At 37.7% G+C, this 13,336-nt stretch overlaps 2 protein-coding genes across 3 annotated transcripts in view; one reads left to right on the top strand and one right to left on the bottom strand.

Moving 5' to 3' along the window:
• Positions 1 to 1,545, bottom strand: part of GORASP1 (golgi reassembly stacking protein 1) — a 30,132-nt gene extending 28,587 nt beyond the window's left edge. For both annotated transcript variants that reach the window (XM_032237615.1, XM_032237616.1), the window contains exon 1: positions 1,323 to 1,545. In XM_032237615.1, the coding sequence (XP_032093506.1) occupies positions 1,323 to 1,385 (63 nt within the window). In that variant the 5' untranslated portion in view covers positions 1,386 to 1,545. The remainder of the gene's footprint in view (positions 1 to 1,322) is intronic.
• Positions 1,546 to 1,896: 351 nt separating this feature from the next.
• TTC21A (tetratricopeptide repeat domain 21A) overlaps positions 1,897 to 13,336 on the top strand; it is a 58,432-nt gene continuing 46,992 nt past the window's right edge. The window contains exons 1-10 of the mRNA XM_032237513.1: positions 1,897 to 1,923; positions 2,393 to 2,522; positions 3,483 to 3,596; positions 5,608 to 5,774; positions 6,944 to 7,066; positions 8,635 to 8,792; positions 10,041 to 10,125; positions 10,968 to 11,066; positions 11,314 to 11,509; positions 12,203 to 12,300. Coding sequence (XP_032093404.1) covers positions 1,897 to 1,923; positions 2,393 to 2,522; positions 3,483 to 3,596; positions 5,608 to 5,774; positions 6,944 to 7,066; positions 8,635 to 8,792; positions 10,041 to 10,125; positions 10,968 to 11,066; positions 11,314 to 11,509; positions 12,203 to 12,300 — 1,197 coding nt within the window. The remainder of the gene's footprint in view (positions 1,924 to 2,392; positions 2,523 to 3,482; positions 3,597 to 5,607; positions 5,775 to 6,943; positions 7,067 to 8,634; positions 8,793 to 10,040; positions 10,126 to 10,967; positions 11,067 to 11,313; positions 11,510 to 12,202; positions 12,301 to 13,336) is intronic.

The raw sequence follows: 13,336 nt of genomic DNA, 5'->3' as shown, positions 1-13,336 counted from the left end.
GCAAACTGCCTGAACATTCAACAAAAATCAACTATGTTCTAGAAATAGGCAACATTCCTCTTTACAAAGAAAATAAATAGTTAATAATCGGAAGAGCAACAAATTGAGGTATCAGGTGGCAGGGCAGGTTTTCTGTAATTATGAGCAAAGCTAAATGGCCCTGATGAGGGCTTGCATAGAAAACCAGCAAGGGAATTTCAGCTAGCGGGTCAGGCTGGAGAGACAGGAAAATACCCTAGAGGGTGACAATTCTCAAACTCTTCCATAGAGCTGTCAAGGAAATTACCCAAGTGGCCTTAGGGAAAGCCATTTAGGGGGTTCTGATCTTTTTCATTTCTCCAGCTTTCTTCCTGGATGAGGACTCTACGGGACTGGAATCTCCCATTGAGGCTGTGTGATGGCTGCTCTTCTGGAACGTTTTTCAGACGCAGAACAGGATGAAAAGACTTGAAATAAGGACATCACCCAGCAGTTTGGTCTAGTGTGGGTATCAGCAACCTGTGGCTCTGGAGCCACATATGGCTCTTTCGTACCTCTGCTGCAGCTCCGTGTCGGGTTATTCTACTACGTTTCCCACAGAAAACACCGGGAGTCACAAAACCTGGGTAGGCGTGACTGGGTGGGATCATGTGACTGGGTGGAAATGAGTGGCGTTGATCTGGCCACACCCACCCATTTTGTGGCTCCCAGTGTTTTCTTTTCTGTAGGAAATAGGAGCAAATGGCTCTTTTGAGTGTTGCAGACCCCACTGGTCTAGTGGTTAAGTCACCAAGCTAGAAAGTGGCTGGAAAACAGGACCTGAGTTCAAGTCCTACCTTAGCCATGAAAGCCAGATGGGGACACCTTGGGCCAGTCGCTCACTCTCTCAGCCCAACTCACCCCTCAGGGTTGTTGTTGTTATTGTGGAGGAAATAAGAGGAGGACGCCTTGTTGGATATGTCCGCTGCCTTGAAAAACATATATATATATAATAGAGAGGGGATTATAAAATAAATAAAATTACACACAGCCTCACAGAAGGCGCTTCCCAAGATCCTTTTCCCAGCTGGTCACTTGTCACATCAAGAGGTATGAGATGAATGCCCATCATCCCCAGCCACTGGGTGAGAACAATGGGTACTGGGGTCCATCAACGTCTGGGGGGGGGAGAAAAGCTTCAGGGGGGCCAGCAGCGGCTAATCTTCTGTGGAAGCCAATGCCCTCCTCCCCAGAGGGATTGGATTCATGCCCGTCCTTTCCACCCACTGGCTGGGGATGATGGGCGCTTCGATTTCGGACCGCCTACGCCCCAGTTTGGCTCCCTCCAGGGAAACGCTGCTTACCCCGTGCACATGGTAGCCCTCGGAGCCCCCATCGGGAACCTCGGAGCTGGAGCTCAGCCCCATGGCTGCCCGGTGAGAGGCACCGACTCAAGCGCTAGGAAGAAGAGGAAGAGACCCCGCCGGCTTCAATGGCTCCATTGCCACCGGTCGCCAAAACCACACAACTCGACAGCGTCCAATGCTGCAAGCCCTGACGCGCATGCGCCGAGAGCGGAGGCCGCCGGGAAAAGGACAACCAGCGAAGCAAGCCGAGCGACGCCACGCGCGCCTCATAGGCTGCAGCGCCCGTCAGTCACTCGCCTTAACGTCCCCAACGGGGCTTAGCAACGAAGGGGAGGGGCGGGGAAAGGTAGCGTTCCGGATGCCGGAGAGGAGGAGGAGGAGGGAGAAGGCGAAATCCGCCGCTCTCCAGGAAAGAAAGGGCATGGCGGCGAGGAGGAGGAGCAACAGCAGCTCCTCCGCGATTGGTTGCTGAAGCCGTTCGTCTCGAGGCGGGAGCGGGGGCGGTTTGTTGGCGCGCGCTTTGTCGGTTAGGTCGGGCCTTGCGGTTTCGCTTCTCCTCAGAGAAGGCGCGATGGCTGTCGCGGACCCCCAGTCGATGGTAGTCTCCTCCACACGCTCCCAAAACACACGTGTTTCTGACATAAAAAAAAAACACAGCTATTGAAAAACGGCTGGGAACACTGGCCGTATTAACCGAGCGATGGCTTCATATACCTTAAGGGCAATGCTTCTCAACTTCAGCAATTTCAAGAAATGTGGAAAGAAAAGATGCTGGCAGCTGAAATCCACATTTCATAGGTTACTAATAAGCAGTCAAAACATACTAGGAAACAAAACAATATAAATTGTAATGATACAAGCAACATGGTTATAGTCGTAAATGGGAGGAGATAGGTACTAGGAAGAATGAGAAGAGTAATATAGTCTTAGTAAATAGTTTGACAGTGTTGTGGGAATTAGTTTGGCAGAGTGAGGGCAAGAACTTGTGTCTAGTTCTAGTGTGCAGTGATGTAGTAACCTAGTGAGCAGAACCAAAATAACTTTTCAACTCTTTTTTTCATCTCAAGGCTAGAATTCTATACTATGCTCAGGAAAAATACTTCAACCATGTTATTCAAGCAACAAATGTTGAACTGTCCAAACATGCCCATGATCCAGTGCTGCTATTTTTCAAGGGTCTTGGAACTTTGCTTCTGGGTAATTAGTGAAAATGATTGTTTAAAATGAATTAGTTGTACTGAGTAGATACTGTAGGATTACAATTAACGTTCCTGGAACAGAAATTGGAAATAAATGTGGAAGGAGTGTTGAAAACTTGGCGTAGGTTAGAAATATTAATTTGCATTCACAATCTGACATTCTCTATGCAAATTAGTGTAAAGAATCAAGAGATCTGTGAACTAAAACTGGAAATTGAAAAACTAAAACAAAATCTGCTTGGTTTAGAAAACAGATGGGTAGTATAATTTGATAAGAGCAACCCAGCAAGTCAAAATTAATTTGAGCAAGTAAGTAGTTTAAAAGATATTATGAAATCAAATGATACTGAAATATCCCAAAGCAATAAGAATAAACTTATACATTAAAAGTATACAATTCCAAAAAACTAAAAGCCAAATTAGCAATATGAATGTATCATCTATACATTGATAAGTCATGAGAAAAATAACAAAAACAAAATATACAATACCAAGGATTGCAAAACAATATTAGATCATTTCCACCCAAGTGTAACAATTAAACCTATTTGCAGAGCTGATGTATGAATTGTACTGAATCCAGGATTAGCTTTGCTCTCCAAAATAATTATGTTTATAGACTTTAAAGAATAATAGAGTTGGAAGGAACCTTGGAGGTCTTCTAGTCCAATTCTCTGCTCAAGACTTATACCATTTCAGACAAGTTGCTGTCCAGTCTCTTAAAAACTTCAAGTGATGGAGCACCCACTACATATGGATGCAAACTGTTTCACTGGTTAATTGTTCTCACTGTCAGAAAATTTCTGCTTGGGTTCAGGTTGCTTCTCTTCTTGATTAGTTTCCATCCATTAATTGTATTGGTTACAGGTTTAACTTTGCCCTTCAAAGTAACTATGTTTATGATAGTTTCCAAGTGAAATCTATTAAAAATTAAAGTCATTGCTTTGGACCTTTACAGGCCGAATCCAAGAAGGTATCTCACTGCTTGAAAATGCCCAGAAACGACATGCTGATGTTTCCTTATGCTGCCTTCTAGGTCTCATTTATGCTCACAAAAGATGTGAAAATATTGGTGAGTTATTATGTCATAAATTGTTTTAAATGAAAGATGTAGCATATTTTCAGGAGCTGTCTTGCAGTCAGTCAGATGAAAACCTGGTGAGGAAAACTTCTTTCTTCTTTTCTTTCTTTTCTTCCATTTTGATCCCTCTATTATAATGCTAAACTATGCAGAGGGAAAATAGGTTAGAAGACCTGAGAAAGACTGAGAAAAACCTGGCCAAATAAATATTGAGTTTCAGAGAAAAAATAAGATGGAACAAGAAGTTAGTTTTAAATAATAAGTACAACAAATTGAAAATAAAGGTAAAATCGAAGACTTATTTAAGAACATTACAAACATGGAAATGTTTTATGTCAAAAAGCTAAGGAAAACATAAAGAAGAGTTAGTGCAAGAATATTACCCAAAATATCTGCAAATCAATTAATTGTACATGGCTTGATAAATCAAAGACAAGTGAAAAGCTGGCCAAGAGAAGAAAATAACTAGATATTGTCACTAATGATATGAGAATGAATTTATAGGAAGATGTCAAAGATATTATTGAAAGACAATCCTAATGAAACAATACCCACAGTCACAAACAACTGGACAACAATAATCCAGAATGAGATGAAGGCATTCACTTCAAGAAAATCCTCTATTGAGAAACCATGTTAATACCTACAATACTATTTAATTCTAACTTACACTCTGTTGCCAGTGTCTCCAGGGTGACATCTATGGCTGTCAATATACCTGCAGATACTTATTTTGATTCCTGCCAGGCTTCCTGTCATGTCTGACCTTTCATATTTTTCCAATATTTTAAATTTTAAATGATTGAAGGAAATGAAAGCAATAATGTTCACAATGATTTTGTTTCCTGAAATAGATATGCTGCATAGTGATTTGTTTTTGAGAGAGAGAGAGATCTATGGATATGAAATGTCCAACAATGTTGGCTTCTGTTCTCAGAATATATGATATCCACAAATATTTGAGCATGTCAATTGCAATATAATAACTGTCTCAGTTTTTAACAACTTCATTAGGGTTTGGCTTATATAGCATGGAATACTGTTGATGTGGACAGTATTCATTTGGATTTACTTGACTTGAGTACATATAATATAGAAAACAAAACACATAAATTATATAGCCTTTTTCATTGTTTAAAAATAATATGATTTCCACAATAGAGTGCTACGTGAAAGAAGATATGTTGCAGTAATTCTAAGTATTCCAAGATTGTAAGATTTCTCATTCTGTTACTTGTTTGAACCAGGATTGGATACATATTTTTCTTCCTTTTGGAACTCTATGTTGGTGCTATTTCCAAATAATCTTTTGATGAATATGCAAGATTTACATAAATTAATTTTGAAATGTTTTCAAAAAAATATTGATTAGTAAATAAGTTTTCTTTACTATTTTGAGATAGTTGAATAATGTAAGGTCTTTTTTTTCATTTTTACTGGTTCCTTTACTGCCATTTTTTACTTGAAAGAAAATATCCTAGGAGCTTCCTTTTGAATTACTTATAATACATGAAAATAAAAACGTGGCTGTCTGAGGGACCATCTCTTGTCAGTCACATCTACCCCACCCACCAGCACGAAAGCAAGGAATGTTGTGGGTCCCATCCCCTAGGGAGATAAAACTGGTGGGACCCAGAACAAGGGCTTTCTCCATGGTGTTTCCCTACTCTCTGGAACATCATCCCCCCGCCCAGAGATTAGAATGGCCCCCACTCTGCCACTCTTCCTGAAGGCGCTGACGACCTGGTTCTTCGGGGGGGGGCTGGGGAACCCGGAGCGGGGTGGAGCCCATTAAGTGGCTTGTTTGATATATTGTTGCAGGGGGTATGGGAGTTATATTATATTATATGATTCTCTCTTTTATTAGTTATGTTTTTATATGATGTTTTTATATTCTTGTAAGCCGCCTTGAGTCACCATGTGCGAATAGGCAGCAATATAAATCTCCTAAATAAATAAATAAAGTGGAAAACAGATTGTCATCTGTTCTGTTTATTTTCAGATTCCTCTGCTCTTTTGGACTTAGAAACCAAGTTGAAGGAAGCACGGAAAACTGCTGGAAGCAATGCACTGTATTATGCAGGGATGTTTCTGTGGCTAATGAACAAGAATGATAAAGCAAAGGAGTATATTGACAAAATGTTGAAAGTATCTAATGGAGCGAAAGAGGTACAATGGATTAGAGTGCTCTTTTACCTTTGATCTTTGCTCCTGGCATATACTTTTTATACAGCTTTTGAATTCTTCTCCGGGATTTATTTCTGAGCTGTGAAATATTGGCAATCTCTAAGACAATCTCTTTTGGCCTTGATGAAAACCTTGAGCTAGCTAGTCCAGAAGTCTTGACTATTCACTCATTACAATCTTTGTTCCCACTGGATATTGGAAATATTGCCCAAATCCAGGAAATTTTGAAAAGTCATAAATTAGATCTTGGGAACAAAAGAAAGCACAAGTGATGGGTGGATAGAAGCTCTAGATATGGCTTAGCCATAGAAAATACCACAGAGCAATATTTCCCATTTGTTCTTGAAATAATTCTGGAATACATTTCCCCAAATTTGGGTTCTAATGGTTTCCTCAGGCTTCAGAGCTTTATGTTATTTCAATCTGAATGAAAATCATATACGTACGTACGTAAGTACATACATACATATATGCATACATATATACATACATGAATAAAATATTACCTTAACAGAAACCTGAACTTCAAAGATACAAAGTTACTAACATAAAATATTTATCTCTACTTAACTGAACTATACTGAACATACTGAACCAAAACTAATTTCAAAGGCTGGATTCACCAAACAAGCAGAGTTGTACTGTAATTGAATTGTTTGTGGCTCAGTGTACCATATGAACAGAGATACATTTACTCCCTTGTTTTAGTGTTGGGAATCATAAATAGAACACAACTCTAGGAATGTGGCAGAAGGATGCTATTTTTTCCTTGGTTAAATTCAACAGCATTTCCAGGATGGTCAAAATCTGCATGTTAGTGGGAATGGCATTATGATGCACGACTTAATATTGTCATATGTATGTTTGAGGGACATTCATACCCCCTCGTCAAACACCACCAGTCATATTGAAATAAGGGGTTGAAATAAGTAAAACATACACATATGTATAAAATAAGACATTTTCATCCTTTAGTGCTGTAGTAATATTTTTATTATTTGTATTTTTATAAGTAACACGTAAATAAGCATGTAATGTACAGAAGACACCCTCTGCTGTTCATGCTGTTCTGTTGCACATGAAATGTTAATGAAATATTTAATCTTCATTAAATTTCTTAGAAGTTCCATCACTTTTTAAAATTGCTGCAGGGGCAGGTTTTGAAAGGATGGATCTATGTTACATCCGATAAACAACATTCTGTTAAGAAATCTATTAAATATTTGGAGGAAGGAATTCAAGACAATACAGATATATTTGGGATGATGGGAAAAGTAAGTTATGGTTTTGTATCTTCAAGTTATTAGGGATGTACCAATATAATGACATTGTCAGTTGAAAAGTCTAATATAGGCTGCATGTTTTTGATTGAGTTTAAAAAACTGAACAGCTAAGTTAATATTACTGGATCCAAGCCTCTCCTGAACCTTAAAAGCTGCTAGGAAGGTGATTCATGGTTGTCCCCAGGCCATGGTGTTGGCATCTCTGAAGGGGTGGTTCATCTTGCCTCAAAGGAGCAACTGGTACTCTCTCTTCTCAAATGACCATCAAACCCAACAGTTTTCAATAATTACCAACTAATCTCCAACATTCCCTTTCTGGGGAAGGTTTTCGAGAAAATGGTCAGCCTGCAGCTGATGAAAATCCTGGACGAAAAAGATTACCTGAATCTATTGCAGTCAGGTTTTAGGCCAGGATTTGGTACTGAGAGAGCCTTGGTCATCCTTGTCAAAGACCTGTGGCAGAGCTGGGATGTGAGTGGCACATCCATTCTTGTGCTTGATTTCTCAGCAGATTTTAATATCATTGACAATTGTATCTTTCTGAACTAGTTCAGTGGGTTGGAGGTGGGGGCTCTCTTCTCAATCCTGGCTTTATATCCATCTGTTTTTAAGGCTTGTGCAACTAAAACTAGTCCCTCAGTCTCTTTCTTCAATTTTCCTGCTCTTAGCCATTGTCAGATCTTTTTAGTGTCCCTTTTAATTTTTTTTTCATGTGCTGGCTATGTAACACTTTATCTTGTCATATCTCTTTTCTATTCTTCGTTTTATTATGGTTGGTCACACAATCAAAATGTTTAGATTCATTTTTATCTATTGAGTCCTTTCCATGGACCTGGGATAGGCAGATGTTGATAACAACGCATAATGTAAGCATTTGGCAGCGGCAGCAGTAGGGTGGCATTTTTAAATTTACTACTTGTTAAAAACTGTTGGTGAGTCATACAGTGCTGCTTCACCGGTTGCATATTGTTAAGCCCCAATAAATTTTATTGCTGAGTTACAAGATCCTAAGTAGCATCTTAATGCATACAAAAATCGTAATTTGTTTGTTTTCAAGAAATAGATGTGATTGAAATAATCATACTGGAATGACACAAATTATTTCATAAATATATAAATATAAATTTATTTATTTAATTGAGTAGTTGGAATGTAGTATTGCAGTCTGACTTTGCTAAAATTGCCATGAGTTCGATTCTGACGGGTTCAAGGTTGACTCAGCCTTCATAGTCCTTTCAAGGGCAGTAAAATGAGGATCCAGATTGTTGAGGGCAGTATGCTGACTCTGTAAACCGTTTAGAGAGGGCTGTAAAAACACTGTAAAGTGGTGTGTAAATCTAAGTGCTGTTACTATTGCTGTTTATTTAAAACATTTATATTGCTGCCCGTCTTAGAACCAACTGGGCAGCTCCCAATCAAATGCCAAATCTATATTGAATTTAGACAATTTAATTATCGAATATAGATGGTTAGGACAACACAAAGTTACTTAAATGTCTTTTACAAATAATGCACTTTTCCCCTCCCCCTTATCCCACCTGATTTTTCTGTCTTTATAGGCCACATATTTCATGGTGCATCAGAATTATTCAGGGGCTCTGGAAATAATTAGCCAGTTAGTGGTCACTTTTCCTTTCTTCGTGCCAGCCCTTGTCACTAAGATGAAACTACATTTAGCAATGCAAGACTGGGAGCAAAGTGTGGAAGAAAGTAAACGGTAGGAGTTTATTGCCAAAAAAAGAGAAGATTGAGGGAAATTCCCTCAATTTTAAAATATTTGGTCTGCTTTATGAAGTCGCTTTCCTGTACCTGCTATATACTTATAAAGAATATGTTTCTCTGCTTCAGAAATGCTTTTCTGCTTTTAAATCTTCAAATTGGTTCCTACTGAAATATCTGCCTCCAAAAAGCAGATATTCTACTTTGCTTCATGTCCGTTTATCATACTGAAAAAATCCTCAGACAGAAGCTGCCTTAGTCCAATCAATAGACAGTGATAAGATTCTATTGTTTGGCTTCTATTGATGCTCCTGTCTCTGTTATGATTGTATGATATTTAATTACGTTACATGGGATAGTCTAAAGGTTCTTGCTTAGTTGCCTGTGCAATAAGAACGGAATGGAAAGACAATTTCATACATTTTTCAAGTTAGAGCACAGTTAGGTTCCCATCTAACTTTTAATTAATCCAATGGAGCTAATTTTTCTGTGCTTTAGAGCGCATAGGAGTACAAGCATAGCACTAGTTAACCATTCTATAAATAAACTGTTTTTATTTTAAAGATTGCTAGGTTTTATGTTTCATCTTCCTGATAATCTGAAGAACCATTTTGCCCAGTTATCTAAAGCTCTATCAGCTCTATTTAGCTCTGCAAAAAAATAAATCAATAAACTAATAACCCATTCCAGCATAACTTTTAACCAGATAGAATTAGAATAGATTCACATAGATACAGTAGATGAACTCATAACCACACTTATTCCCCTTCTTTGCTTGGAGGGAAATTTGTCCTCTTTAACACTGTTAACAATATTAGTTACATTGTTTATGTAACCACACAAAAAGTAGGATTTACATTTAATATAAACATTGTTACAAATCTAATACTTGAGGGGAAAGGCACAAACTACCACCCAAGAAGAAGGCATGAGGCAATGTCTCAAACATGAACTTGTTTCTAGAGCAACCAAAAAAACTCCTGGCAATGTTATGTGGATTCAGTAGATGCTTTTTCTTTGTTTTTTGAAAATGGAAATTTCTATAGTTTCCCAAAATTATTGAATTTGCCCCATTCTCTGTATATTTTAAAAATGATGCAATCCCTTTCTAATTTATTTTCTTAGTCATTCTTTACTAGAGTATGACCTTGTATCAACCTGTCACTTTTGACTAAAATTAATCTCTTAATATTAATAATTTATTTGGAATTGCTTTCTCATTCCCTGGAAACAATTCTTGTTTTAGAATCTTAAGCAAAGAGCCAAATGATATAGATGGACTCCAATACATGGTGATAAATCATCTTGCTGTCACTGGCAATAAAACCATGGTAAGTATTATGTTAGTAATGTAAGACTGGGGGCTCTGATTTCGTAGTTCCTTTAGTTCGATCAGCATCATACTCTTTACCCACAGTCAAGTTTGCTATGTTTTGCACTGTTAACAACTTGGAAATATACTTTACTACCTAGATAGAAACCTGTCATAAATAGTTTGCAATATATCTAAGAATGTAGGGAATGGGACAACTTGCCACAACAACTTGCTATGTTCAATTCACCGCAGCTAACTCAGCAGAGACAACTTGCTGGAGGACAACTTGCTGCAGGACAATTTAAAAATTCAACTTAATTATTGAAAATAAAATATGATTCTATTCCACCAATAGAATAAATATTATTTAATATTAGTGCAGCTCTTGTCCGCAGCAAGTTGTCCCATGGAGAATTGGCTGCGGCAAGTTGGCTGTGGTGAATTGTCATAGACCCTTCAGAATGTATCCTTTGGTATCTGAACTTCATTAATAAAAACAAATTTCTGATCCATAGAAAGGAACATGTGAATATCACTGTAGTATAGTATTTAGGACTTAATGTTAGGAAATTGGACTAGAAGATCTGGTGTTCAAGTCTACACGGCCTTGGAAACTCACAAAATGATTTGAAACTAATCATTGTCACTCATGATGAATATATATCTTAGATCTATGCATGTGATTAAACTGGAGGAAGGCATATTATCTTGAGATTCTAGAAGAGATATCAATACAATTAAATAAATAAAGGTTACAATCATAGATAGTGATCTTGGTCACGAGAGTTTTCCTATGTCATTCAATGTAACAAATAATCTGTGTCTGATCATAAAATAATATTGATATTTTGAATGTAGGCATTGCATCTGTTTAGAGAATATATTGTTGCTTTGGACATGAAAGAGCCTCAAAGACCAGAATTTCACTTTCAAAAAATGCTGGTGATCACTAGACTGGTAAAACTCTATTCCTCTTAATATTTAGTTTTTCATATCTTCCTAAATTTAATTTGTTCTGTTTCTCACCTTGTTTCTAATGAAAATATTAGTGATGCAAAGAAAAATCTGAGTTACAACTACTTTATGCATTAAATATGTTCTAAAAAAGATAGCTCATAATCCTTGCTTCTATTTATAAACTGTGTGTGTGTGCATGTGTGTGTTTGTGTGTGTGTGGACTAACTTTCTTGGAACTCATGTTTAGTCTGGGAAGAATCAAGATATCCTTCAGGAAGTGTATGACTTCAATAAAACCGCTTGTAGTAAGCTCATATCTACCGATGCACGTTTTGCAAATGAATTAGGATATCAGCTAATCCTTCAAGGAAAGTGGAAAGACGCTTCTATGTGGTACAGAAAAGCCATAGATTTGGATGAAAATACCGTAGATTCATTGACAGGTGGGCTACTACTATATAGCTATTTGCCCTTCACATTTGAACCATATATGTAATGCCATCCCTGGGGCATATTTTAAGAAGTAGTACTGAACATTTGGATATGACTCATATTTCTTTAGCTGTTGTTTGGAGCAGAGAAAGCTGAGACATATTAGAGAGTGTGAAACTGCTGTTCATACACAGAAATGCTGGATATTCCTGGATAGTGAAAGACAGATTCATTCAAAGAGCAAAATTAGAAGATTTCCAGAGAGAAATGAAGCTGCTTGGTATCCTTTGGTTGAAAAGGGGGGGGGGGGGAATCAGCAGATGAAAGAGTAACTGTCAAGTCTTTGTCTAAAGATAGCTGAGCCAAAAAAAAAAACTTATGGAGAAAGGGAACAAACAGCCCCAAACCTGTTTAATAAATTCACTATAAATAATAACTTGCATAATTTCATTTGTAAATATTTTGTTAATAAAAGTGGTTACTCTACCATTTTATTTGTATGGATAGTTTATTGCCATCCTGAATATAGATCCAAAGAGAGAAGAGATTGCAATTAAATTGAAATATGATGATAAGCAACTTCCACAGCTTCTCTCTTACAATGTCTTTGCATTAACAGTGTGATCAATTGCTTATCTGCTTTTTACAGTAACAAGTCCGTGACAGTTATTAAAAGTATATTTTATCACATATGTTCATTACAGGAATTATATGGTGCCAAGTTCTCGGAGGAAAGCTAGAAGAAGCTGAACAACAGTTAGAGTTCCTGAAAGAAGTTCAACAATCAATTGGAAAATCTTCAGTCAGAATACTCTTTATTTTCTTTGATTACTTATTTTACTTGTTTTCTTGGTAGGATCCCCATTAGTCACTCCTAGATTCACTTCCATTTGACACCAGACTGAAAAAATGATCCTGAGAACAATTGGATGCCAATTAGTAATGGCTGGGTGATGCTACAGGATGCTTTCATCATTACCAAGGAATCTGTTGTAGAGACTATGAAACAGCAATTAGTGCCCCTTCATGCACATAAATGATCCAAGTCCCAGGTTAGAGGATTCACACTAGGCTTAAATCGCCTAATTTGATCTTGTAAATTCTGAAGACATAGGCTGTGAGATGAGTCTTCTTTTTTAAAGCTACTGGACCCTTTATCAACTCCCTCTTAATCCAGACCATCTCTCCATGTGGAAGGTAGCAGCTCCTGCTTATGTGGTGATGTTTCAGCTTTTTCCATGTGTCTAAAATCTTACATGGAAAAGATCACATGTACAGTTACAGAATAGTTCCATGTAACTCCATGTTATTGGTAAAATATCTGCTTGCCATGGCAGTTTAGGCTGCTGAAATGGGTTATGATGAAATGGAGTACTGGAATGCCTTAAACGGCAGTGCCCAAAATGGTCTGATTACTACCAATGCCTATTCTGATTTTTTCATTGGAAATTGTGCATATTTTCTCTCTGATCATCTCTTTGCAACCTCTGGAGACACTCTTCAAAGAAACCAGGGCTACTTCAGTGTGTCTCAAGAATCAATTGGCCTTGTTGGTATTTAGTTTAAGGATTATGATTAAAATCGGCTATTTAATGTATTTATTCATTAGAGTAAATTCTACATCAAAAATACATGGAATTGCTTAGTACAGGTAGCCCTCAACTTTCAACAGTTCATTTAGTGATCATTTGAAATTACCAACAGCACTGGAAAAAGTGACATGACTGTTTTTCACAGTTACAGCCTTTGCAGCATGCCCATGATCATGTGATCAAAATTCAGATGCTTGATAAGTGATTCATATTTATGACAGTTGCAGTCTCCCAGGGGTCATATGA

Source organism: Thamnophis elegans, chromosome Z (assembly GCF_009769535.1).
Source record: "Thamnophis elegans isolate rThaEle1 chromosome Z, rThaEle1.pri, whole genome shotgun sequence".
Classification (NCBI taxonomy): domain Eukaryota; kingdom Metazoa; phylum Chordata; class Lepidosauria; order Squamata; family Colubridae; genus Thamnophis; species Thamnophis elegans.
The sequence above is the reverse complement of the archived record's forward strand: the minus strand, read 5'-3'. Positions and strand labels throughout refer to the sequence as shown.